The sequence below is a fragment of the Dipodomys spectabilis genome, unplaced genomic scaffold (assembly GCF_019054845.1).
Source record: "Dipodomys spectabilis isolate Male_0828 unplaced genomic scaffold, ASM1905484v1 ptg000006l, whole genome shotgun sequence".
NCBI lineage: Eukaryota > Metazoa > Chordata > Mammalia > Rodentia > Heteromyidae > Dipodomys > Dipodomys spectabilis.
This window is the reverse complement of record NW_024870683.1, coordinates 10,237,481-10,259,922: the sequence shown is the minus strand read 5'-3', so window position 1 is coordinate 10,259,922 and position 22,442 is coordinate 10,237,481. Positions and strand designations below refer to the sequence as shown.

The following is a 22,442-nucleotide window of genomic DNA, read 5'->3' as shown; positions in this document are numbered from 1 at the left end:
GATTCTGTTCCCTAGGTCATGTGTCCAACACAAAGTTAGATCAATCATCTTTTTGTCTGTGTGATTAGTACCAACCACTGCCTGCTACCATCACTGTGATGGCTCAGCTCATCTTCCCAGTGGCCCAGAAGTCGGTCCGTTAGTACTATTTTACCATTAAAAGACTGACCTCTGGTTAAGTAATGTGCCCAGTGTCAGAATTCGGACTTCAGTCTTTTAGGTCTGAATCCAAAGTCCGTATTGTCAGCCACTAAGCAAAACTCACTTTATGCATGACCAGGAAACACTGTACCCAACTTGTGGAATTGTACCCTTTGTGAAATTCCTTAATACTTTTTTAAATGCAATTTTAAAAAGGGGAAAAAGAGAAAGAAAATAAATGAATAGCCTCAGAACCAATCTTTAGACCAGGGTACAAAAAAACTGGTGGGTACGAATACAAAAAGCTCAAGGTCCTGCGCATGCCCAGACGCCACTCATTGCCCGTCCCCTTGACTGCGCAGGCGCACTCAGGCCGGTGGGTGGGGACGCGGCCGAGCTGTGTGCGCGCGCCGGGTGTGTGCGTTCGCGCGTGCGCGTGCGTGGTCCGAGTCCCGGTTCACGGAGTGGCTTGGAGATGGCGGCGGCAGCAGCCGCGGCGGCAGAGCGGACTTCACCGGAGCCCGCACCTTCGGAACAAGCCGCGGAGCTGCCCGCGTCCGTGCGCGCGAGCATCGAGCGGAAGCGGCAGCGGGCGCTGATGCTGCGCCAGGCCCGGCTGGCAGCCCGGCCCTACCCCGCAGTGGGAGCGGCGGCGACCGGAGGTTTGGCCCCGTCCCCGGCGCTCCCCGGCTCCCCGGGCCCCGGCGATGCCCTCGGGGCTTGCCCCCGCGCGCGCAGGCCCGGCTCTGGCCTCGGCGGTTGCACCCCGAGCCCAGCCCTGGGGCTGTCTCGCCGGCACCTGGCCGCCCCGCCAGCCAGAGTGCCGGTCTTCCCAGCTGTGCCCGGCCGCCGCCCGCCCCGTCGGGGGAGCGCACCTGTGGCGCGCCACTCGTTCGGGTAGATTATCAAGCTGGATTCTCCCAGACATCCTCCTGGAGAGGAAAAAGGACAAGGCTTTGGTCTCTGATGTTTTACTCGCGCTCGGTTGAGACCAGAAATTTGGGTCATCTGACCCCGGGGACCGGGCCCTCCCTGCCCACTAGCTCCCCCTGCTGCCAGGGCCACCTTTCTCACCTGCAGGAAGAGGTTTCCATCTGTCCCCCTTTCTTGGATTAATTTTTGGCTTGCTCTCATCTGTCATGTTCTTAAATCTGTCCATCCTATTTCTGGCTTGCTGACATTGCTCTTAGAAGTGACCCACCCAAATTCTTTCTAGATTTCTAGGATCGGTTCCCCTCCTCTGCATCCCCCATGCATGCTTCAGTAGTTTTCTGCCTTTTTTTTTTTCTTCTAGCTTTGAATGCCTCACATACGTTAGGTGTTTTTTTTTTTTTTTTTTGTCTGTTTGTTTGTGCCAATACTAGGGCTTGAACTCAGAGCCTGAGCATTGTACCTTAGTTTTTTCGTACAAGCCTGGTGATCTACCACGTGAGCCACAGAGCCACTTCCAGCTTTTTGGTAACTAATTGGAGAAAAGAGTCTCATGGACCTTCGTGCTTAGGCTGGCTTTGAGCCGCGATCCTCAGAACTCAGCCTGATGAGTAGCAGGGATTACAGGCATAAGCCACAGACAGGCACTCAGTTCCTTTCCATTTTAATATTCCAAAAATTTCCATTGGTCCTGTGATAAAACTCTTTAACATCCTCCATATTTCCTCAGCCTTCTTTCTGTTATCACCTATCAGCGGTATGTTTTATTCTTTTTGCCGTGTGCACCGCAGGTGCTTTGTCTTATTGATGCCCTCACGCAAGCATGATATTACTTTCTTGATAGGGTGAAAGGGTGGAAGATCTTTGCCCTCCAGTGTCATCTCTGTTACATCTCCCTCATCAAAGGGGTCCTTGTAGAGACCAGTATTAAACGGTAACCCTTATATTTTATGGCAGTATTCATTTTAATTGCTTTCATAGTTGCTATTGCATTTGTTCTCTTGCTGCTGACCAAAAACCTCTTCCTTAACTTTGGCCTCCTAAGTAGTTAGAATTGCAGGTGTGAGCCACCAGCCCCTAGCTAACTATCAATTTTTTTAAACTAGGCTGCCACAGATGCTGCCCATTTGCCTTCCTCAGTTTCTTGTGCAGAGATGAGTTTGCAGCAGGTTGGAGACCTATCTGCAGATTGCGTAAAGCATGGTCTTTGGTAATATAGTATCTGGGAACTTGGACTTTGGAGTATTCCTTCTAACTGGTAGTTTCCTGAACGAGCAATAAGTTTGTGTTAGCATCTGCTTAGATCTGGGGAGTTGCTGGGTGGCAGAGTCTCAGCTTTGGCAGAGATTGCCAGCTACACAGTCTGTCTGTTGGCCTCTCACTATCAGTGTACAGCCGTCCTGTGTGCTCCACACCCTCATGGTCTGGGGGTGGCCTTTCATGCCACACATTATGGTGAGAATGTCAGGGTGTTTTGTGCTGGTGTAAACCGGCATTTTTCTGGGGGCTAATGATAGTGGAACCTCTTCATCTATGCACTGGCCATTTGGAATAACCCTGCTTGTGAAATACCCAGGTTCTACTTTTTTCTTTTCAAGTTAGGGTATTTGTCTTTTATTGTTTTATAATAGCTTGTCATTCTAGAGTCGGGTTTTGTCAGATGTTACAGACACCGCCTTTCATTTTGCTCTTTGTAATGGGGTAGATGAAGAGAAGTTCATACTTTTAGTTCAGTCCAGAATAGTATTTATTCTCTTAGGACTTTCTGTGTTCTGTTTAAGAAGCTTTGGGATCTCAAGTTTATGAAATTACTCTTCTGTGTTTTTGTCTGGGGTTGTATTGTTTCACCTTTCACACGGAAGACTGTGATCCATTTTAAGCTTATTACGTGTGTGTATTTGTTGGAGATAGAGTCAAAGTTCACTTATTGAGAAGATTTCTTCCCAGTGCTACTGTAGTATGGTGGATTGTGGTAAAATCCCAGCACCAGTTCCTGCAAGGTTGTTATCCTTTCCCACTTATTGCCATGGAAGCCTTGCCACAAAAGAGTAGATATACCTGTATGTCCATTTTAGGACTGTCTCCTTGGCACCATTGGCCTATGTGTCTTTTTGCCAATAATATAGTGCCTTAATGACTGAAAGTTTAGATAAATCCTCTGGTTTTGTTTTTCAAGCTTGTATTTTGGCTAGTCTAAGTTCTTACTATTCAGATATATGTTAGGATCAGATTATCAGCAACTCTCACCACCTGCCAGTGTCTTACTCTTGGGTGGGGGGGTCAACTGGGATCACCTGGAATGTGAAGATTAAATTTTGGGAAAATTGACTTTTATAATATCCAGGCTTAAAATCTACATGTGGTTTATTCATGTTTTGGTTTTTCTTAATGTTCTACGGTTTTCAGTGCAAAGGGTCTGTACATTATTGTTGTTATGTCTTAATTCTTATGGATATTTGACATAAACAGTCACATTTTCTGTTCATGAGTACCATTTAACTTCTTTCTAGCCTTTGTGCAGTTTGGTTTTCTTGTCATATTGCACAGTGGCAGCCTTCAGTACAATGATGATAGACGTGACCAAACATCCTTGTCTTGTGTGATATCTGTTAAGAAAATTTTCTGTTTTTGTGGAAAGGGACACATGGGCTTCCTTCAATTGACAACCATTTTTATTTACTTTTGTAGGTGTGGCTAATGTAAAAGCAGCCCCCAAAATAATTGACACAGGAGGAGGCTTCATTTTGGAAGAGGAAGAAAAAGAAGAACAAAAGATTGCAAATGTGATTCATCAGCCAGGTAAAGTGTGAATTTTTCAGAAAATAAGTATCTAGGTTGGCTACTTTGAGTAACATGTGTTATTCTTTGCAAGTCGATGTTAAATACTACCATAGCTTCTTTGGTCTGTGAGCAGATTATCTTTGTAAGAGGGATAATATTTGACAGTTTTGATGAAAAGAATCCAAGAAACACCCATGCATGTGGAAATTATTTAATTTGTAGTTTGTGTATAAAAGTGTGTTGATGGGGCTGGGAAGGTGGCTCAGTGTTAGAGCACTTGCCTTGCATGCTCGAGGCCCTGGGTTCGATTCCTCAGCACCACATAAGAAAAAAGCCGGAAGTGGCGCTGTGGCTCAAGTGGTAGAGTGCTAGCCTTGAGCTGAAGAGCTGAGGGACAGCGCCCAGGCCAAGAGTTCAAGCCCCCATGACTGACAAAAAAAAAAAGAAAGAAAAAAGAAAAAATCATTATAGGCTAAAATTAAAGGCCAAAAACACAAGAACCCAAGAGGACAAATTAAGGACAGTCTTTTATGTTTGAAGGGCAAAAAACAGTTTAAAAAGTAGGAGATAGGGGGCTGGGAAGGTGGTTCAGTGGTAGAGTGCTTGCCTTGCATGCAAGCACTGGGTTTGATTCCTCAGCACCACATAAGCAGAAAAAGCTGGAAGTGGCGCTTTGGCTCGAGTGGTAGGGCACTAGCCTTGAGCAGAATTGCTGAGGGACAGTGCTCAGGCCCAGAGTTCAGGCCCCACGACCAAAAATCAGTGGTAGAACGCTTGCGTTGCATGCACGAGGCCCTGGGTTTGATTCCTTAGCACCACATAAGCAAAAAGCAAAAAGCCAGAAGTGGCGCTGTGGCTCAAATGGTAGAGTGCTAGCCTTGAGGTGGCGCTGTGGCTCAAATGGTAGAGTGCTAGCCTTGAGGTGGCGCTGTGGCTCAAATGGTAGAGTGCTAGCCTTGAGCTGAAGAGCTGAGGGACAGTGCCCAGACCCAGAGTTCAGGCCCCCACGACCGGACCTCCCCCCGCCCTCCCCCAAAAAAAGTAGGAGATAGGGAGACCTGACATACAAAGAAGGATATGAATCTATTATCTAAGATTAATGGTTTGTTAAGAACATTCTGTATACACATATCCTCAAGGTGAAGAGACTTGGACACTGTGGCCATAAAGTTGACAGCCAGTAAGGAACTGTCCACCATTAAGAAATAAGAGCCCTTAAGCCTCTATCAGTAATAAGCTGCACAAATGAAGGAAACAAAAGACTGAATGCATGGAGAGAGTGAAGGCTTTGAGCAGTGTGTTTCCAGTTTCTGAGTGTTCAGTGTAACTTGCACACACACAAAGGAAAAATGAATGACAGCAAAGTAAAGCAAGCTTGAGTGAGGGACACAGTGGGAAGGGGAAGGGCAAACAAAGAGGATAACTAGGGATAAACATGGCCAAAATACTTTATTTGCATATATGAAAGTAGAACAATTGAAGCCTGTTGAAATTGTCTTGAGGGGGATGAGGGAGAATGGTAGAGGCAGTGAAGCTGATTAGGGTATACATGAACTGAAATGTCACAATGGCCAGGCTTAGAAACCGATCTTAGCCTAGTGCCAGTAAATCAAGCCTGTAATCCTAGCTCCTTAGGAGTCTGGGATCTGAGGATCATGGTTCAAAGCCAGCTGGAACAGGAAAGTCCATTTTATCTCCAATTGACTCTCAAAAAGCTGGAAATGGAGCTGTGGCTCAAAGTGCTGGAGCACTTAAGTACAGAAGCTTAGGGATAGCACCCACACACTGAGTTCAAGCCCCAGGACTGGTACAAAAAACAAAACAATGAACCCCTCTTGTACAACAAATGTATGCTAAATAAAAATATTAAAAAAGATATCCAATTACCAAAACCCAAAGCAACAGAAAAGAAAGTAGATATTGTTGTAGTCACAAAAGAAAGGAAAATTATGGAGCTCATCTTCTTTTCTGTAGGGCCCGTCATGGAATTCGATTACACAATATGTGAAGAATGTGGGAAAGAATTTATGGATTCTTACCTCATGAATCACTTTGATTTGGCAACCTGTGATAACTGCAGGTACTGATTTTTATTTTAGTACCCACGTCCTCCTTTCCACTCCTCTTCCTCACCCTCCTCCCTTCTTTCTTCCCTTCCTTCCTATTTTATTTTTTAACGGCTCTGGTGATTGAACCCAGGCCCTGGCCCATGCTAGGTAAACACTCTGCCACTGAGCTACATGCCCAGCCCTCTTGTACTTTATGTTGATAGAGGGTTTTCCTAAGTTGTTCATGCTGAGGTTGCTCTGCCTCAGCTTCCTGAGTAGTGGGGAGGACAAGCCAGATGGTATTTTTATTTTTTTAATTTTTTTTTTATCAGATGGTATTTTTAAATTGCTAAAATCTAATATTTGTGTGGTGGACTAGGGAAAAATAATGGTTATATTTGTTTGTATTATTTTCTTAGTAATTGATTTTTTAAATTATGGTTTTTATTTTAGGGGTGGTTCCAAACATTTTTGTGGTCTCCATTTTGCCAAAGAAACATAGAACCCTGGGTTTATCCAGGTTTCTGATATGCCCTATAGAACAGAGAGAATGCCTCCAGTCTACCTAAGAAATTTTCTTTCCTTTCTGTTTCCCTTTTTTTCACTCCATCTCTCAGCAGCAAGTTCATAACCATTTTTTTCAGCCTGTCCGAAGGATCCTGTTTCTTTCTTATCCCAGTGTGTATGTAGGCTTCCTGGATAGAGGAGTGGGGCCTTTGTAAGAGGAGAGAAAGCTCAGATACCTTTCCATTCCCCTTTTCTCCCCTCAATCTTTTTCTTCTTCTTCTAGCCTTTATCTAACATACATGCTTTCATTCATTCACCAGTGCTGGGGATCAAAACCAGGAGGGTTTTTACTGTACTTGAAAACAGTTTAAGATTGAGCCCTTGGTATTTTGAAGCAGGGTCTTGCTATGTAGCTGAGGCTGACCTTGAGTTCATTCTCTTGCCTCTATCTTCCAAGTGCTGGGATTATGAATGTGAACCACCATGCTCTGCATCCTTTTTTTTTTGTCTGTCATGAGGCTTGAACTCTAGGCCCGGACACTGTCCCCGAGCTCTTCAGCTCTAGGAGAGTGCTCTACCACTTGAGCCACAGTGCCACTTCCTGCATCCGTTTTTATATCATCCTAGAATGATCCTTGTTACTGTCTGTGGTTCACCTATTTCTCCTGTCTACTTAGCCAAGTCCCGAGTTTGTATCTTTTGCCCATTGAAGGCCTCTGTTGTACCTGTAGCACTAGATGTCCCCTCCCCAGGATAGAGGGCACACCAGGAGAGTCATCATCACCATTGGCTTGTCGCTAATTGGAATCCCTAATGGACACACTGTGGTAGTGATTTCCCTGGTCTCCCATGATCAGTAACGAGCTGAACATGTTCCAACTCTCCAGTTATTATGAACTCACTTCCCATCAGTGCAGTGGTCCTAGGACCACTCTTTTTTGAGGCCTGTTCCAGCTTTGAGGAACAGGAGAAAATGCAGGGACTGTTAATGTCAGGTTAAAGAAAGTTGTGTAGGGGCTGGGAAGGTGGCTCAGTGGTAGAGCGCTTGCCTTGCATGCTTGAGGCCCTGGGTTCGATTCCTTAGCACGATATAAGCAAAAAGAAAAAAGTTGGAAGTGGTGCTGTGGCTCAAGTGGTAGAGTACTAGCCTTGAGCTGAAGAACTGAGGGACAGTGCCCAGGCCCAGAGTTTAGGCCCCAGGACCGGACCCCCCCCCCCAAAAAAAAAAAGAGTTGTGTATTAATCTGTAAAATACTCTTTTGTTTAAACATAATTAGGAATGCAACTCCCCTTTGCCCCCATTTTGTTATGTCATCTTCGAAGATTATGATTTTAGTACAGAATAGTCTATGCATCCTTTCCCTTTCATCTACCCTTCCAGATTACTTGGTAGCTTCCTTAGAGTTATTTCTAGTTTTAGGTAGGTCTTGTGATAGGAAAGTTTGATTTCCCTCTTCCCCAGCCTGTACTTTTCCTCTTAGTAATGGCTAGCTTTGTTGCTTGGCTCTCTCTTCTGTACTCTATTCAATTCCAAGTCCATCTGGCTATGCTCAAGGCATATCCCACACCCACTCCCTTCTCACCCTCTCCCACTACTGACATAATATAGTCCACCATCAGCGCTTCCTGGACCACTGTGTTGTCCTTTTAACTGGTCTCTGCCAGACCTACCCCACTGTGTACCCCTAGTAGTCCCTCTCCAATGCCCCAATTGATGTCATCACCATCACCTATGAGGCCTGTGTGTGCCTCTGACTTTTCCTCCCTCCCCTCCTCCTCCACATTTACTGTAAGCATTCTGGTTACACCTGCCCCTTTCTCTGAGTTCTAGAATCTTGTACTGCCCCAGAGCATCAGCACTTGCCTGCCCTCCCTTCTGCTAGGGTGTGCTGGTTGCCCAGACTTTGCAGGGCTGTGCTCATGTGGTCCCCTGTAGACTTCTCTGATTACTTCCTATCTGAGAACATCTATCCTTCATTCTGCTTTTTTTCCTTTAGCATTTCAACCTGTCATTATGCTTGACTGACTTCTATCTAGAATGTAAGCCTCATTAAGACAAAGCTTTATGCAGTTCTTAAAGCAAGACTATATCCCTTGAAGAGTACCTGGTAAATGGATGGTAAACAAACGAATGGGGCCTGTGTAGTTGACTCTGTCTCTGATTTTACCTGGCTTTTGACAACATCCAGAACCAGATGGATACCAGCTGCACTGAGATTGAACTACACAGGCCATCTTGACCTTGGAATTTATTTTGTATTTTCTTTTTCTCACATTTGGCCTACTATTCTAAGTAATTTCAAACTCAGGAGAAAGAGCAACTTTAAATTGTTAGGTAACTTAAGAATAAATAAATGATGAAGTATTTATGTTAGAATTTTTGTGCTAGGAGAATTACAGCTAGAAAGAAGTGTTTTATGTCTTTCTGGTGTGCATTCCCCTGGATTGCTGGGTTATATGAAAACTTAGTTTATTTAAAATAATTTATATAATGGACTTTAATCTGTTTTCAGAGATGCTGATGATAAACACAAGCTTATAACAAAAACAGAAGCAAAGCAAGAATACCTTCTGAAAGACTGTGATTTGGAAAAAAGAGAACCAGCTCTGAAGTTCATTGTGAAGAAGAATCCTCATCATGCACAGTGGGGTGATATGAAGCTCTACCTAAAACTGCAGGTCTTCAATAAGTTGTATTCATGAGAAAGAAATTATTTATGTAGTACTGAGGAATTGAACCCAAGGCCTCATGCACACTAGGCAAGCACTCTATCACTAAGCGATATTCCCAACCCCTCATGAAATTTTTAACAAAAGCTACTTCTAGTTTGTTCTCATTTTGCTTACAGAGTGGAAAGGACTCTTTCTTGTTTGGCATATACATCATAGTCATGTGTAATGATATTTAGTAGCCATATTTTCTTATTTTGCCTTTTGCTGTAGCATTTTGGAACAAATATGTAGGTGGTGGGTAAGGTTTGTATGGTTCTGAAACTCAAGATTTAAGAGTGATACTTCATTCTCCTTCCCATCCCACAGTCCTCCACACAGAAAACCAAAAACAAAACAATTTTTTTTTCTTTCCCAGTACTTGAACTCAGGGGCCTTGCACTCTTACTTGGCTGGCTTGCTCAGCTAGCACTTATCTAGTTGAGCCATACTTCCAGTTCAGTTTTTTACTGGTTATTTTGGAGATGGAAGTCTAGGGGCCTTTTACGTTCTAAGTCTTCCTTCTAATTTTAAGACTTTGAATTATATACCTCTACTCTTTTTAAGAGAATACAGAATATACCTAGGTGCATATGGCTTGTGTCTGTAATACTAGCTATTCTGGAGGCAGAAATTGGGAGGATAGCCATTTAAGATCAGCCCAGGCAAAGAATTACTAGCAAGACCCCATCTCATCCAATAAAAGCTGAATGTGGTTGATAGACACCTGTCACCCCAGTTACACAAGAACAGGAAGGGCTGGGAATGTGGTTTAGTGGTACAGTACTTGCTTAGCATGCATGAAGCCCTGGGTTTGATTTCTCAGTACCACATAAACAGAAAAAGCCTGAAGTGTGGCGCTGTGGCTCAAGTAGTAGAGTACTAGCCTTGAGCGAAAGAAGCTCAGGGACATTGAGCAGGACTGGCAAAAAAAGAAAAAAAAAAAAAAAAGAATAGGACGATCTCAGGCCAGGATGGACAAGGCATAAACATAAGACTCTATTCAAGAAATAACTAAAGCAGGGGCTGGGAAGATGGCTCAGTGGTAGAGTGCTTGCCTTGCATGCCTGAGGCCCTGGGTTCGATCCCTCAGCACCACATAAGTAAAATGAAAAAAGCCAGAAGTGGCACTGTGGCTCAAGTGGTAGAGCGCTAGCCTTGAGCTGAAGAGCTGAGGGACAGCGCCTAGGCCCAGAGTTCAGGCCCCATGACTGGACCCCCCCCAAAAAAAAAAAAAAAAAAAACAAAAACTAAAGCAAAAAGAGCTAAGATGTGACCCAACAAACCCAGTGCCACCAGAATGTGTATGTCTCTGTGTGTGGACAAAATGAATTAAGCTCGGGATATACTCATAATGTTAAGGGAACCAAAATATCAATCATTGCAGTCATATTCTAATTTTCCCTCTCCTCCCTTCTTTCTTTTAATGGCTTGAAATCAGGGCTTGGAAGCTATCCCTGAGCTCTTCTGCTCAAGGCTAGCACTCTACCAGTTGAGCCATAGCTCCACTCCTGGCTTTTTGCTAATTAATTGGAAATAAAGAGTCTTACGGGCTTTCCTTCCCAGGCTGGCTTCAAACCCTGATGCTCAGATCTTAACCTCAGTAGCTAGGATTACAGGCATGAGTTACTGGCAACAACTAAATTCTAATTCCTAAAAGCAAGAGGGCAGTTTCTAAGATGTTATTAGTTTCATATTGTTCACATTTGAAATACTTAAGTTTCCAGTAAGTAAATCTGTACTTGAGACAGATGACTCTTTTCGATAGCTGTGTGCTTGATAATTAATTTAATAATCTGTGCAAAGGGAACTTCATTGTGTGCTGTTTTGTAGATTGTGAAGAGGTCTCTCGAAGTTTGGGGGAGTCAGGAAGCACTGGAAGAAGCAAAGGAAGTGCGACAGGAAAACCGAGAAAAAATGAAACAGAGGAAGTTCGATAAGAAAGTGAAAGGTGAGTGGCCCATCTTGTGTCATAATGGGGTTTTACAAAGTAGCAGAAAGCCTTTAGGGTTTTTTGTTTGTTTTTTTTAAAAGACAATGCTACCCATAGATTGAATGACTTGAAGTTTGCCTTCAAGTTAAAGTTTGGCAATTCAACTTCCTCATACTGGGTTTCACACCACCATGCTAATGTAAATCGTTTTTAAATATACAAATGGTGCCAGAAAAAGGATGGTATCTCTGGTCAAGAGCTTGACACCTAAAATTTAAAATTTGACATTTAAATGTCTTTCTCTGTCTCTGTGTCTCTGTCAGTCCTGGGGCTTGAAGTATGGGCCTGAGCTATTTTTGCTCAAGGTTAGCGTTTTCCACTTGAACCACAGCTCCATTTCTGGATTTTTTTTTTTTTTTTTTTGGTGTGTGTGTGCTTAATTGGAGATGAGAGTCTCATGGACTTTATTGCCTGAGCTGGCTTTGAACCTCAATCTCAGCCTCCTGACTAGTTAGGATTACAGGCATGAGCCACCAGCACCCAGCTGCATGATATATGATCAAGTGTGAGAAAAAAAATAGTGCTTAAGCTGGGCACCAGATTGTGAGACTCATATCTCCAATTTACCACCTAAAAACCAGAAGTGTAGCTATGGCTCAAGTGGTAGAGCCCTAGCCATGAGCATAAAAGCTAAGGGACAGTGCCCAAGCCCTGAGTTAAAGCCCCAGGATTGACACACATTAAAAGGGGGGGGGGGGGGGGGGGAAGGTTCACCAACAAATTTCTCTAATTGCTTCAAATGAAAAATCATGCCAATTCTCATTAGACTAAAAGGAACTTTTTTTTTGGAGACAGATCTCAACTAACTTTTCTTGGGTGGGTCCTGACATCATGACCTTTCTGCTTCTGTGAACTGAGTACTGAGACTTTAGGCTTGTGCCACATCCAGCTACAGCTAGAATAAACTCTCTAATGCTAGCTGGTCTGAGCACTTTCTTTTTATATTCCAGGAAGGTATGTATAAAACGTAGGAACAGGACCCAAGCTTTTTTGAGTGGAACTCTTCATATATAGTCATTCCTCCATCAGTGCATTTATTTCAGCATGCAACTTGGTTCTTTTGTCTCTGAATTTGTTCTTCCATCCATGTGTGTATGAGTCCATAAATCCATCCATCCACCTACCTCCCACCTCTGCATGAATGTTTCAGGTCTTCTCCTTTTGGGCACTGGGCCATTGTAAGTGCTAGAGCCAGTGTGTCAGAAGTGTGACAGGTACTGGGTCGTAATGAACAAGGGCGCTTCCTGCCTTGGCCCCCAAAGTACTGGGATTATAAGCATCTGCCACACTACCTAGCTTTCAAATCTTTTAAAAATTTTCTGCCTGGTTATTTGAGAATAAGGGTTGGGTTGGAAGGATAGGGAGAAGAGGTAACACTGATTAAGATTCATTGTACTTATAAACTGATATGTTGAACTGTCAAATACTGATGAGCTAGGTAGACCACTGGTGAGAAATGTAGACAGATGGTGCTGGTTTCTAGTCATTAAGTGAGACACTGGAAAGTCACCATCTTGTTCATTTCCAGTGAGCACAAAGTGTTGGAATGTGCAGTGTAAATTCTGCAAAAGCCATTAGTATCATATAGACCAAAAGTTCCAAATACTTGTCACATGCTATGTTTGCTGTTTTCCTACCTGCAGAATAAAATGAAGCAAAATAAAAGTTTTTTCTTTCCTGTTAATTTTCTGTGATTCTTATTCACAGGTTATACTTTGCAGTTGTCATTGGCAATTACTAAAATAATGTGACATTTTATAGTGAAGAACTCAGCAGACCTAGTATCACCTGTATGAGCTAACATGAAACCACATCAGCACCTAATGGTGATCTTGACTTTCTAGTTTTCTTGCAAGCATGTAACATGTCTCTTATAGCAGGGACTCCAGACTTGTACACATGTGATTTAAGTCACATTCCCCTTTCCTCCTTTGTTCCTGTGGCATCCTGTTTTCCTTTCCATGTCCACATGTACCCTGCTGTTACCTGTTCTCTTTTGCTGCATTTCTAACCATTCTACACCCATTTCTGATTCTCACCGCATCCCACTCCAGCAATGACTTCAGTGATTTCACAGGCAAGCAGGTGAGGTAAGAAAGGAAAAATGTGTAATCAACTTCGATTTGTCGTAAAATTAAGGTGTATCATAGAGTTTAAATATGCACATGTGCTGACAGCTTGGATTCATTTTTGGATTTAGCAAAGCAACTTGTTTTTTCTTAGAATTGCGGCGAGCAGTAAGAAGTAGTGTGTGGAAAAGAGAAACAGCTGTTCATCAACATGAGTATGGACCAGAAGAAAACTTGGACGATGACATGTACCACAAAACCTGTATTGTATGTGGCCACGAACTGACATATGAAAAGATGTGATTTTCTTTTTAGATCAGTGACCTTTTTTTAAACTGACTTTTATACTTAAGGAAAACTTAATTGTTTTACATTGAGACTCACAATGTGGGCTTACAAATGAAACACTTTGTAGGTGATTCTTCACCAGGTGTTCTTTCACCTTAAATGCAGGTTTTAGTTAGGGTTCAGCTCGACTGGCTGAGGAAAGAGGTGGTGTCTGTGGGAGCCAAATGGTAGAGAGAGGCAGCAGGTCAGAGCTCACTCTGAGGAACAAGCAAACCCTAGACTGGAGCAGGAGGTGAAGCTTCCAATGAAGGCCAAAGCTGACTAAACTGGACACAACCCATAAGGATGGTGGTACATTACTGTACCAGTCTCTAAGTCAGGTTTTTAGGAACTACTACTTTTATTTTTGGTGCCAGTACTGGGACTTGAACTTAAGGCCCATGCTTCCACTTCTAGCCTTTTGATGGTTAACTGGACATGAGTCTCTTGGATTTGTCTGCTGGGCTGGTTTTGAATCACGATCCTCAGAGCCTCCAGCAGAGCCTCCTGCATAGTAGCTAGGATTATAGTTAGTTGTGAACCACCAGCACCCAACTACTACTTCTTCCCTGAAGAGGGAGGAACCATTGCTGGAAAAAATGCTGATGTACATACAATAGGAATAAACAGTAAACCCTAGGAATCCAATCATGTTTTCTGCACTCTCAGAGCCCGTTGCTAGAGGGTTTTATAGACAGCTCTCTCTAAAACTAAGTTTATTCAAAGTACTGCCAAGTGCCTTACAGGTATTCTCATTTAATTTGGGGTGGGAGGGGGGAGGAGTTGGGGGGAGAGACAACTTCCTGTTTTCTTATTTCACCCCAGACATTTGGCAAAGTTTAATAAGATTTTCTCAATCCTATCAAAAAGGATTACAAAAGTGCAGTTAAAGGATCTAGGCATCATTATTTTGATGAAATTCAAGTTGAAATAGACAAATTGTTGTTTGATATCAATATCTCTCCACTCCAAACAGGAAAAACAAGAAGTTTATACATTTACATCTTTCTAGACTAGCCACTGGGAATTATACTTGGAGAAAACCCAAACTTAAACCAAGCCAAACTCAAGTAATTAGGTTCTTGGGACTGTATAATTAATTGTTTTGGATATAAAAGTTCAACACAGAAATGGTCAATGTATTTTTCAAGCAGGTTTTTTTTTCATGTGCTATAAACATTAAAACTCAGTAAAAATGGACTTTGAATGGGTTGCCAGGTTTGTGTATGTGTGTGAGGGAAGCTTGTGGTCTGATGACAGCAGACTAACCAGGGGTCCAGGCTATGAGGAGGAGTATCAGTGTACAGTGAGAGACAAAGGGCTCTCAGCCAATGGATCCAAGTTCAAGTTCCACTTCCTGGCTCTGGCCCCTGGACAAGTTTCTTCATTGGGCCTATTTTTTATGTCAAATAAGCAGAATCTCTTGGAGTACTATTTAAAATTTAATATGATGAATCTTAAATCTGAATCATAATAGTCCTCTAGATAATGAGCCAAGGCCAATATTGAGATTTATCTATTTGAGGTTTATTTCATTCGTCCATTAACTTCATTCAATTTAAGTTTATCTTGGTATCCAGATACACCCAAGTCAAATCTGCTCTACCAGGATGGAATGGCTTCTCTCATCTTCATTTTTAAAGGTATAAAAATGACCTAATACAATCATGCTAAATAGCATAAGGATAATTTAACAGAATTTAGTTTTGCATGGTATGTGTGACAGGCTATTTTTGTCTATGTAAGCTTCACTAGCAACTATTGAACATCTGTTCTTTTACTTCTTCAAAATTTAATCCCTAGTTCAGTTTTTCCATACCCGTAGCTTGCTAGACAGGGACAGAGCACGGCCACAGCATGAAGTTGTCAGAAGCAACCATTACACATGAAAAGAGGATTAACTGAAAGGAAATGAAAACTACAAATATCTCTAGAATGTGTAACTAGCTAGACTTGTGTACTGTGAAAAGGATTACAATGCAGTTCAAGGCAAAGTTACCAGTACTTTAAGACAGCTGTCTTTTTGCTTCTTGAGGACAGAAACTAGTTGCTTAAGCAATGGGGAGAAGAATTGTGTTATCAGAATATTTAGCCAACAACCTGGGTTTGGTCCTCTTTCTGCTAGTAACTTGCCAAGCAACATTGATCTATTGAATACTTATTGACTGAATTAAACGGTATATTTAAAAATCCTAGACACTGCTGGGTACTGGTCTAATCCTAATCCTAGCTACTCAGGAAGCTGAGCTCTGAGGATCATGGTTCAGATCTAGCCCAGGCAGAAAAGTCTGTGAGATTCTTATCTCCAATTAACCACTAGGAAACTGGAAGTGGAGCTGTGACTCAAAGTGGTAGAGTGCTAGCCTTGAGCAAAAGAGCTCAGGGACAGTACCCAGACCGAGTTCAATCCCCATGACGAACCCAAACCACCCCCCGCCCCCCAACAAAACAAAAACCCTAGAAATTCCCTTCCAATGAATGGACTTGATTCTGTATCTTTTTATTAAGATTTATGTACAGTGACTAACCATATTGCTCAAATATGGAAAGGACTTAATGCATCACGAACTTCGGATGTAATTAGGAAAAAGATACCTATCTTGTACAAATGCACAAAAATACCACCAATAAGATTAATAGTAATTTTTTCTAAGGTTAATGAATTTTAAAAACCCTAGAAATTTGAAACGTCTCAGGTAATTCATTATATATTATTTTACAAAACCCTCATTTCATTTAAGCCTTGATGTCATATAGCAAATAGGCTCAGGAATGAAGTTATCTGAATACAATCCACTGCCAAAACCCACTTCTAATTCTAAGAACAGTTTTAGCCAATCTACCTAATTCTAGTTCCTCAGGTGCATGTAGGCAAATGACCAGATGCTCTAAAACAATGGTTCCCAAAACTGGAACCACCTGGAGAAATCTGTGTTTCAAACATAATGGTGTTTTAAAATGACTCTAGAGCTTCCCAGGTAATTTAGGCAAATTTGGAAGGTGGACTCCAAATAGTAGTAACACTTTGCTATATAAAGAAGTAGGGTTATAAAGTACTACTGAAGAAAAGTATTTTGAAGAGAAAATACTAAAGGAGGTATCTGAGCCTTCAGTAAGAAACCACCTATTTAAAAATAGACTAAGATAATAAGTAATGAAATAACAAAGTTTACAAAACATATTTTTAGTTTTATTTCAGCCATGTTAGGATATCCAGGAGCTGTGACAAGTTATGCTACCTGGAAATAAGCTCACCATTCTACCCATGACTTTGTAAGCTGAACCTCTATTGTTTCACATACCTCAAACCTGTTGTTTTGTGCCTTAAGGAGAGAAAATATCAAACCGGTCACTAAAAAGTTGTGTCTGTCACATATATAATACAACACGGTCATTATCACATTGTCACTAAGAAATATTGGCCTGTTAGAGGCAAGTAAGGATAACATAATACTCCTCACTTCCCCTTTCCCCCTTTGTTTCCTTTAAGAAATGAAAGGCTACAAGAAAGCAAGCATCAAACCATCAAAAATAAGACAAATTATTTTAAGATATTAGAAAAAAATCTCAACGTGAGGGAAAATTGTCATCCTTAGGCCTGAAGAGCACAGAACTGCTGGAACACAGCCAGGATGTGAGGGTCTAACTCTGCGGTGAAGAGCAGGTTCTCCAGGGTCACCATGTACTGCTGGATTATTTGGTGATGCTGTGGACATACAAAACAGCGTGCTGGTCAGAAAAAGCAAATAAGCAATCTACTAGACAATGTCCCTTGGCAGCCCACCCATACTGAGGAAGGAAGGAAAGAGGTAGGAACAAAAACAGTTCCTGCTGATAGGAGTGATGGGTTTCAATAAAATCTCCAAAACAGTAGAGGCAGTGGGGAAAGGGATACTTAGTAACTGAAGCATCTCAGTCCTCAGGAGTTTCTGTGGAAATGCAGTTCATGATGCAAGGCAGTGCTTGCAGCTATTGCTACAGACCAGCTTTTCTGGGTCTCCCCATACATGGTGACTTGTTAGAAAGCAGCCTCAGCAGGACTGAGCTATGAAGCCAAAACATGCCTATTTGCTTTAGGTAGACTCAAATATATTTGAATATTTGTACATGACCAGGGGCTGTCAAAGCTTTTTAATTATCAGTAACTGAAAAATAGGGAATTTCTATTGGGAAGCTTAAAAGGATTCAACTTTAAAAAAGGCTTCTGCATTAATGACTTTTGTAAAATAAATGGACATTGCCTGAAGGTCAGCTCCACTCTCTTATACATCTTTAATGTCAGCATAACTAAGAGCAGTGTTGGCATTTTGTTTCTACAGAGACCTCAGCTTACTTTGACTTCCATAGGCACTGTTTATCAGCTATTGTGACATTTAATTACCTATAAAATTATGGTTCCCTTACATGTTTCCCTCTACAGTTTAGATTACAGCCGGCTCCCTAGCAATGGAAAATAGCAGTTAGGGTTTGAATGATATAAAGCCAATTTAAGCCTAAATATTCTGATGCATAATAGTAGCTGTTGAAGAGTCTACGGAGTCTAGCAAATTTTAGAAGGATTTATTCGTTTTCTTTTTTTAGTGCTGGACATTACTGACAGCTTTGTGCATGGTAGGCAAATACTTCACCTCTGAGCCATATCCCTAGCCTGATGAAGATTTTTCTTTAAAAAAATAGGAAACCTTTGTAGCTGAGAATAGTGCTTGTCATCTACTCAAAGCAGTTCTCAAACCTGTAGGAAGATCTGCTGGAGTCTCTCTATACAGTTCTTATACCACGGAGTTAATATACTGGTCCCATCAGTTTCACATCGTACCAAGTGCTCAGTCAAGATCATGATAAAACGCTAGAAAGGACAAATGAAGTTTAAGTATTAGATGGAGAACCTTACATTTCAGAAATAAGCTAATAACTGAGGGCCCTAAAAGTACTGCTTATACCAGGTAGTCTATACTGTACTTTTGCCTTTCATGATTCGCTGAAATACTGTCCACCTAAAAAGGAAGACCAGTAATAATTTTGAGTTGGTACATCCTTCTTGGTAATATAGAAAATAATGTCTAAATTATTCTTGCAATATTACTTCCTGACTCTTGGTAGTATTAAAAGGCATCTGTACCCAAAAATGTCCATAGGAAGTACAGCAATCATAAATAATTGATAGTAAATAATTAAACATGGGATAGGAATTTTAAGTGCTAATAGCACAGACCTCAGTGGTGACATTTTATTTCCTTTGTGAATTTTTATATCTTAAGCTCTTCTAAATGAACATATATTCCTTTTGTGATCAAAAGCAACATTTTTACTAGGTATGATGGTATACAACTGTAATCCCAGCACTTATTAGAGACTGAGGCATGAGGATAACAAGTTCAAGGCCAATCTGAACTACTGTAAAGCCTTGGCTCAAAAAACAAAACAGAAACAACACGAATAAAAAACTAAAGAAATGGTATAGATTTCTTTCTTTCTTTTTGGTCATGGGGCTTGAACTCTGGGCCTGGGTGCTGTCCCTCAGTTCTTCAGTTCAAGGCTAGTGCTCTACCACTTGAGCCACAGCGCCACTTCTGGCTTTCTGGTGGTTTATTGGCCGTAAGAGTCTCACAGACTTTCCTGCCTGGGCTAGCTTTGAACTGCAATCCTCAGATCTCAGCCTCCTGAGTAGCTAGGATTACAGGTGTGAGCCACTGGTGTCTGACTTGGTATAGATGTCTTTTACACATCAATGTTCCAAGCCAACCTACCTGAAATATGACAAGGAAGAGGTTCTTCTGCTCACTCTGTGCTGATTCTACTTTTTCCTGTAGTCTTTCTATTTGCTCCTCAAGGGCCCCATCCTTCCTGTCACTGCTTCTATCGTCATCATCACTTCGCTGCAGAAAGGAAAACATTAAGAAATCCACTATAGACCATGTAGGACAAGAGCAGACAAGAGACTACCTGCTTTTTCCTCCTCCTCTGCTTCTACAACTTCACCATCAAGTTAGTATCTTTGAATATTCTCCAGAATTTCTGTATATAAGACTTACCCATTTAGGGGAAGGGAAAGTAGGAGAAAAATGAGGGAAGGGGTACTAAGTTTGACAAGAAATTACTTATGTAACTATAACCCCTCTGTACATAACCTTGACAATAAAAAAAAAGACTTACCCGTTTATGTTGCCTTGCCAGTTTCTCTTTAGCTTCTTCTAACTCTTTCTGGATCTTCAGAACGTGTTTGTTCATCTTGCGAATTGTAGAGTGCAAGATTTCCCAAACAAACAATCTTAAAGTAATATGGCATTGGTTATTGCATGTAAAGCTCTCAAAGTTGATAACCTATTCATCCTTTTTTTGTTGTTGTTGTTGGTCTTGGGGCTTGAACACTGGGCCTGGGCACTGTCCCTGAGCTCTTCAGCTCAAGGTAAGCGCTCTACCACTTGAGCCACAGTGTCACTTCCAGTTTTCTGGTGATTAATTGGACATAAAGAGACTCATGGACTTTCCTGCCTGGGCTGGCTTTGAACAGCGATCCTCAGATCTCAGCCTCCTGAGTAGCTAGTATTACAGGCATGAGCCACCCATAGGTTAGCGCCTAGCTAACCTATTCATTCTTAAGGGCTGATAATAGCCTTCCTTCCTTCAGGCAGAATTAGAGCAACACTTAGAAACTGCCTGTTATTGTAAATTGTAGACACATCCACTTCCACCCACTAGACTCAGGTAAGCTCCCTGAGGGCAATGCTGCATCCCTGGCATGCTCTCATTCCTTAAATATATATAACTAGATATGAGCAGTGTGTGTACACATTCACTGAACTCAAGTGGTAAACTAAGGAAAACACTAACAACAGGAAAAAAAACAAATGTAGTTCTCACTTCAAATGTAAACAAAGTGTTGAACTTTCCTCAAAATGGGACTCACTGTGATGTCACACTGTTCAGCTAATGCACTCAGCCAGTTCTCATGGAACATCCAAGAAACTCATTAGTTGACAATGGACTATGGGTTTAAGAATGAGATAAACATTTATGTCAGCTACCTAATTAGGAAAGAGATCAAATATAAGGATCACCTCAAAGGTGATTTAAAATGTTTGCTGCATAAATGACCCTTCTTTTCCTTCCTTCCTTCCTTTCCTCTCTTTCTTTCTTTCTCTTTCTCTCCCTCTTTTTCTTGCTCCTTCCTTCCTTCCTTCCTTTCCTTTTATAAACTAGGCAGGGCACAATACAGAGTAGTACTTCCTTCACAAATTTTGGCCTACATGACAGCTTAGGAGGAGAATAAAACATTCTCTTCCTAAAACTCCAAGTCTAGATGTCAGAAGATAGGATTGAGCAGCATACTTTAACTCAGGGAGAGGGCAGAGAAAGCTTGGAAGAATTGGAAATATTGATGCTAGCTAGGTGTTACAGAACAGCTAAAGCTCTTGAGCACTGGAGCAATTGCAGTGTGTCTGAGTCTGAATTTAGTTGTGTCACTTTGGACAAGTTACTTAAACTGTGACATTTTCATATTCTGTACAATAGAACGGTGGTAGTACAGTGACCAAGAAATGAACTGTAAGTATGTCAGCTAATGTTTCAGTCCCGATCAACTATAAAGATTGTAAACTTTCACAAGTAAGAACCATTACTAGGTTGTATGAATTATTTACAAAGTTCATATTTTCTAAGAATTGATATACACGAGGTCTCTTATATGAGCTCCAAATTCTGGTCCAAACCTTGTAAAGTCACGAGACAGCTCTGAAGAGAAGATCCAATTTGCTACTGCAGCACAGTCAACAATCTGTGTGCGAATCATCTTATCAACTAGCACGGCAATCATCTACAATGAGAGAATTAGGCCATCATAAGTAGCCAAAATAACACTTGCACAAATAGCACAAAATACTACTACTTATAACACAAAATAATGCTTCTCTTAAGTAAAATATGAAGGCTTATAAAAAATTTATGTTTAGGCTGGGAAGCTGGCTTAGTGGTAGAATGCCTAGTGTGCATGAAACCTTGGGTTTGATTCCTTAGTACCACATAAGAACAAAAAGCTGGAAGTGGCGGTGTGGTTAGCCTTGAACAAAAGAACTGTAGGGACAGTGCTAAGGCCCCGAGTTCAAGCCCCAGGACTGGCAAAAATAATTTTTGCCAGGCGCTGGTGGCTCAGGAGACTGAGGTCTGATGGTGGTAGTTCAAAGCCAGCCCGGGCAGGAAAGTCCATGAGACTCTTATCTCTAACTAACTACCAGAAAACCAGAAGTGGAGCTGTGGCTCAAAGTGGTAGAGTACTAGCCTTTAGCACAAAAAGCTCAGAGATAGTGCCCAGAGCCTAAGTTCAAGGCCCAAGACTAACTCTCTCTACCCCCCCCCCCCCCCCCCCCCCATATATGTAAAGAAACTGATCAGTTTGACCAGTAGTTTTGGTTTTTTTTTTTGGTCAGTTGTGGGGCTTAAACTCTGGGCCTGGGCACTGTCCCTGCACACTTTACAACTTGAACCACAGCGCCACTTCCTTGACCAGTAGTTTTAAGAATTCATTTCTATATATACAATACAGTATTTAAATAATATGTTAAGGCTTCAGAAACTCAGGTCTTGTTGTAGAAACTGGATACACTACACAAACTTGTAGATTCTGCCAAGTAACAAATACTCAATGAATATTAAAATGTGGAGATCATTATAGTTCAAAAACAAATCACAATGCTTAATTCTTTAAAGAATGCATCAAGTACTATTACTCCCGTAACTCCAAAAAATTTATAGATTTGAAAAACATTCAATAAGCAGAACAGAATTTAATTTTTCACTTTATCTGGGCCTCTGTATATCTAATTAAGTAATTGTTACCTGTGGATGGTTCCTCCAAACCTCGAACATAATTCTCAACACATGTAGCTTCCCCTCATCACTCTCCGCTAGGGTTTTGAAGACTTCATGAAACCTTTTGGATAG

General features: G+C 41.6%; 2 protein-coding genes across 2 annotated transcripts in view; one reads left to right on the top strand and one right to left on the bottom strand.

Moving 5' to 3' along the window:
• The first annotated feature begins 549 nt into the window (after positions 1-549).
• On the top strand, positions 550-14,712 carry Xpa (XPA, DNA damage recognition and repair factor). The gene is made up of 6 exons (XM_042698091.1): positions 550-803; positions 3,760-3,870; positions 5,827-5,932; positions 8,921-9,086; positions 10,950-11,067; positions 13,333-14,712. Exons 1-6 carry the CDS (start codon positions 617-619, stop codon positions 13,479-13,481), a joined length of 837 nt encoding a protein of 278 aa, XP_042554025.1. The 5' UTR covers positions 550-616; the 3' UTR covers positions 13,482-14,712.
• Positions 14,713-16,673: 1,961 nt separating this feature from the next.
• Positions 16,674-22,442, bottom strand: part of Ncbp1 (nuclear cap binding protein subunit 1) — a 35,973-nt gene continuing 30,204 nt past the window's right edge. The window contains exons 18-23 of the mRNA XM_042696067.1: positions 22,338-22,431; positions 21,215-21,318; positions 19,659-19,773; positions 19,253-19,381; positions 18,238-18,351; positions 16,674-17,211 (exon numbers count right to left, since the gene is read on the bottom strand). Coding sequence (XP_042552001.1) covers positions 17,098-17,211; positions 18,238-18,351; positions 19,253-19,381; positions 19,659-19,773; positions 21,215-21,318; positions 22,338-22,431 — 670 coding nt within the window. The 3' untranslated portion in view covers positions 16,674-17,097. The remainder of the gene's footprint in view (positions 17,212-18,237; positions 18,352-19,252; positions 19,382-19,658; positions 19,774-21,214; positions 21,319-22,337; positions 22,432-22,442) is intronic.

Coding starts and splice junctions, on each gene's coding strand:
- Xpa (XM_042698091.1), top strand. CDS start 617: ATGGCGGCGGCAGCAGCCGCGGCGGCAGAGCGGACTTCACCGGAGCCC. Junction 5,933..8,920: donor GCAACCTGTGATAACTGCAG/GTACTGATTTTT, acceptor ATCTGTTTTCAG/AGATGCTGATGATAAACACA. Junction 9,087..10,949: donor AGCTCTACCTAAAACTGCAG/GTCTTCAATAAG, acceptor GCTGTTTTGTAG/ATTGTGAAGAGGTCTCTCGA.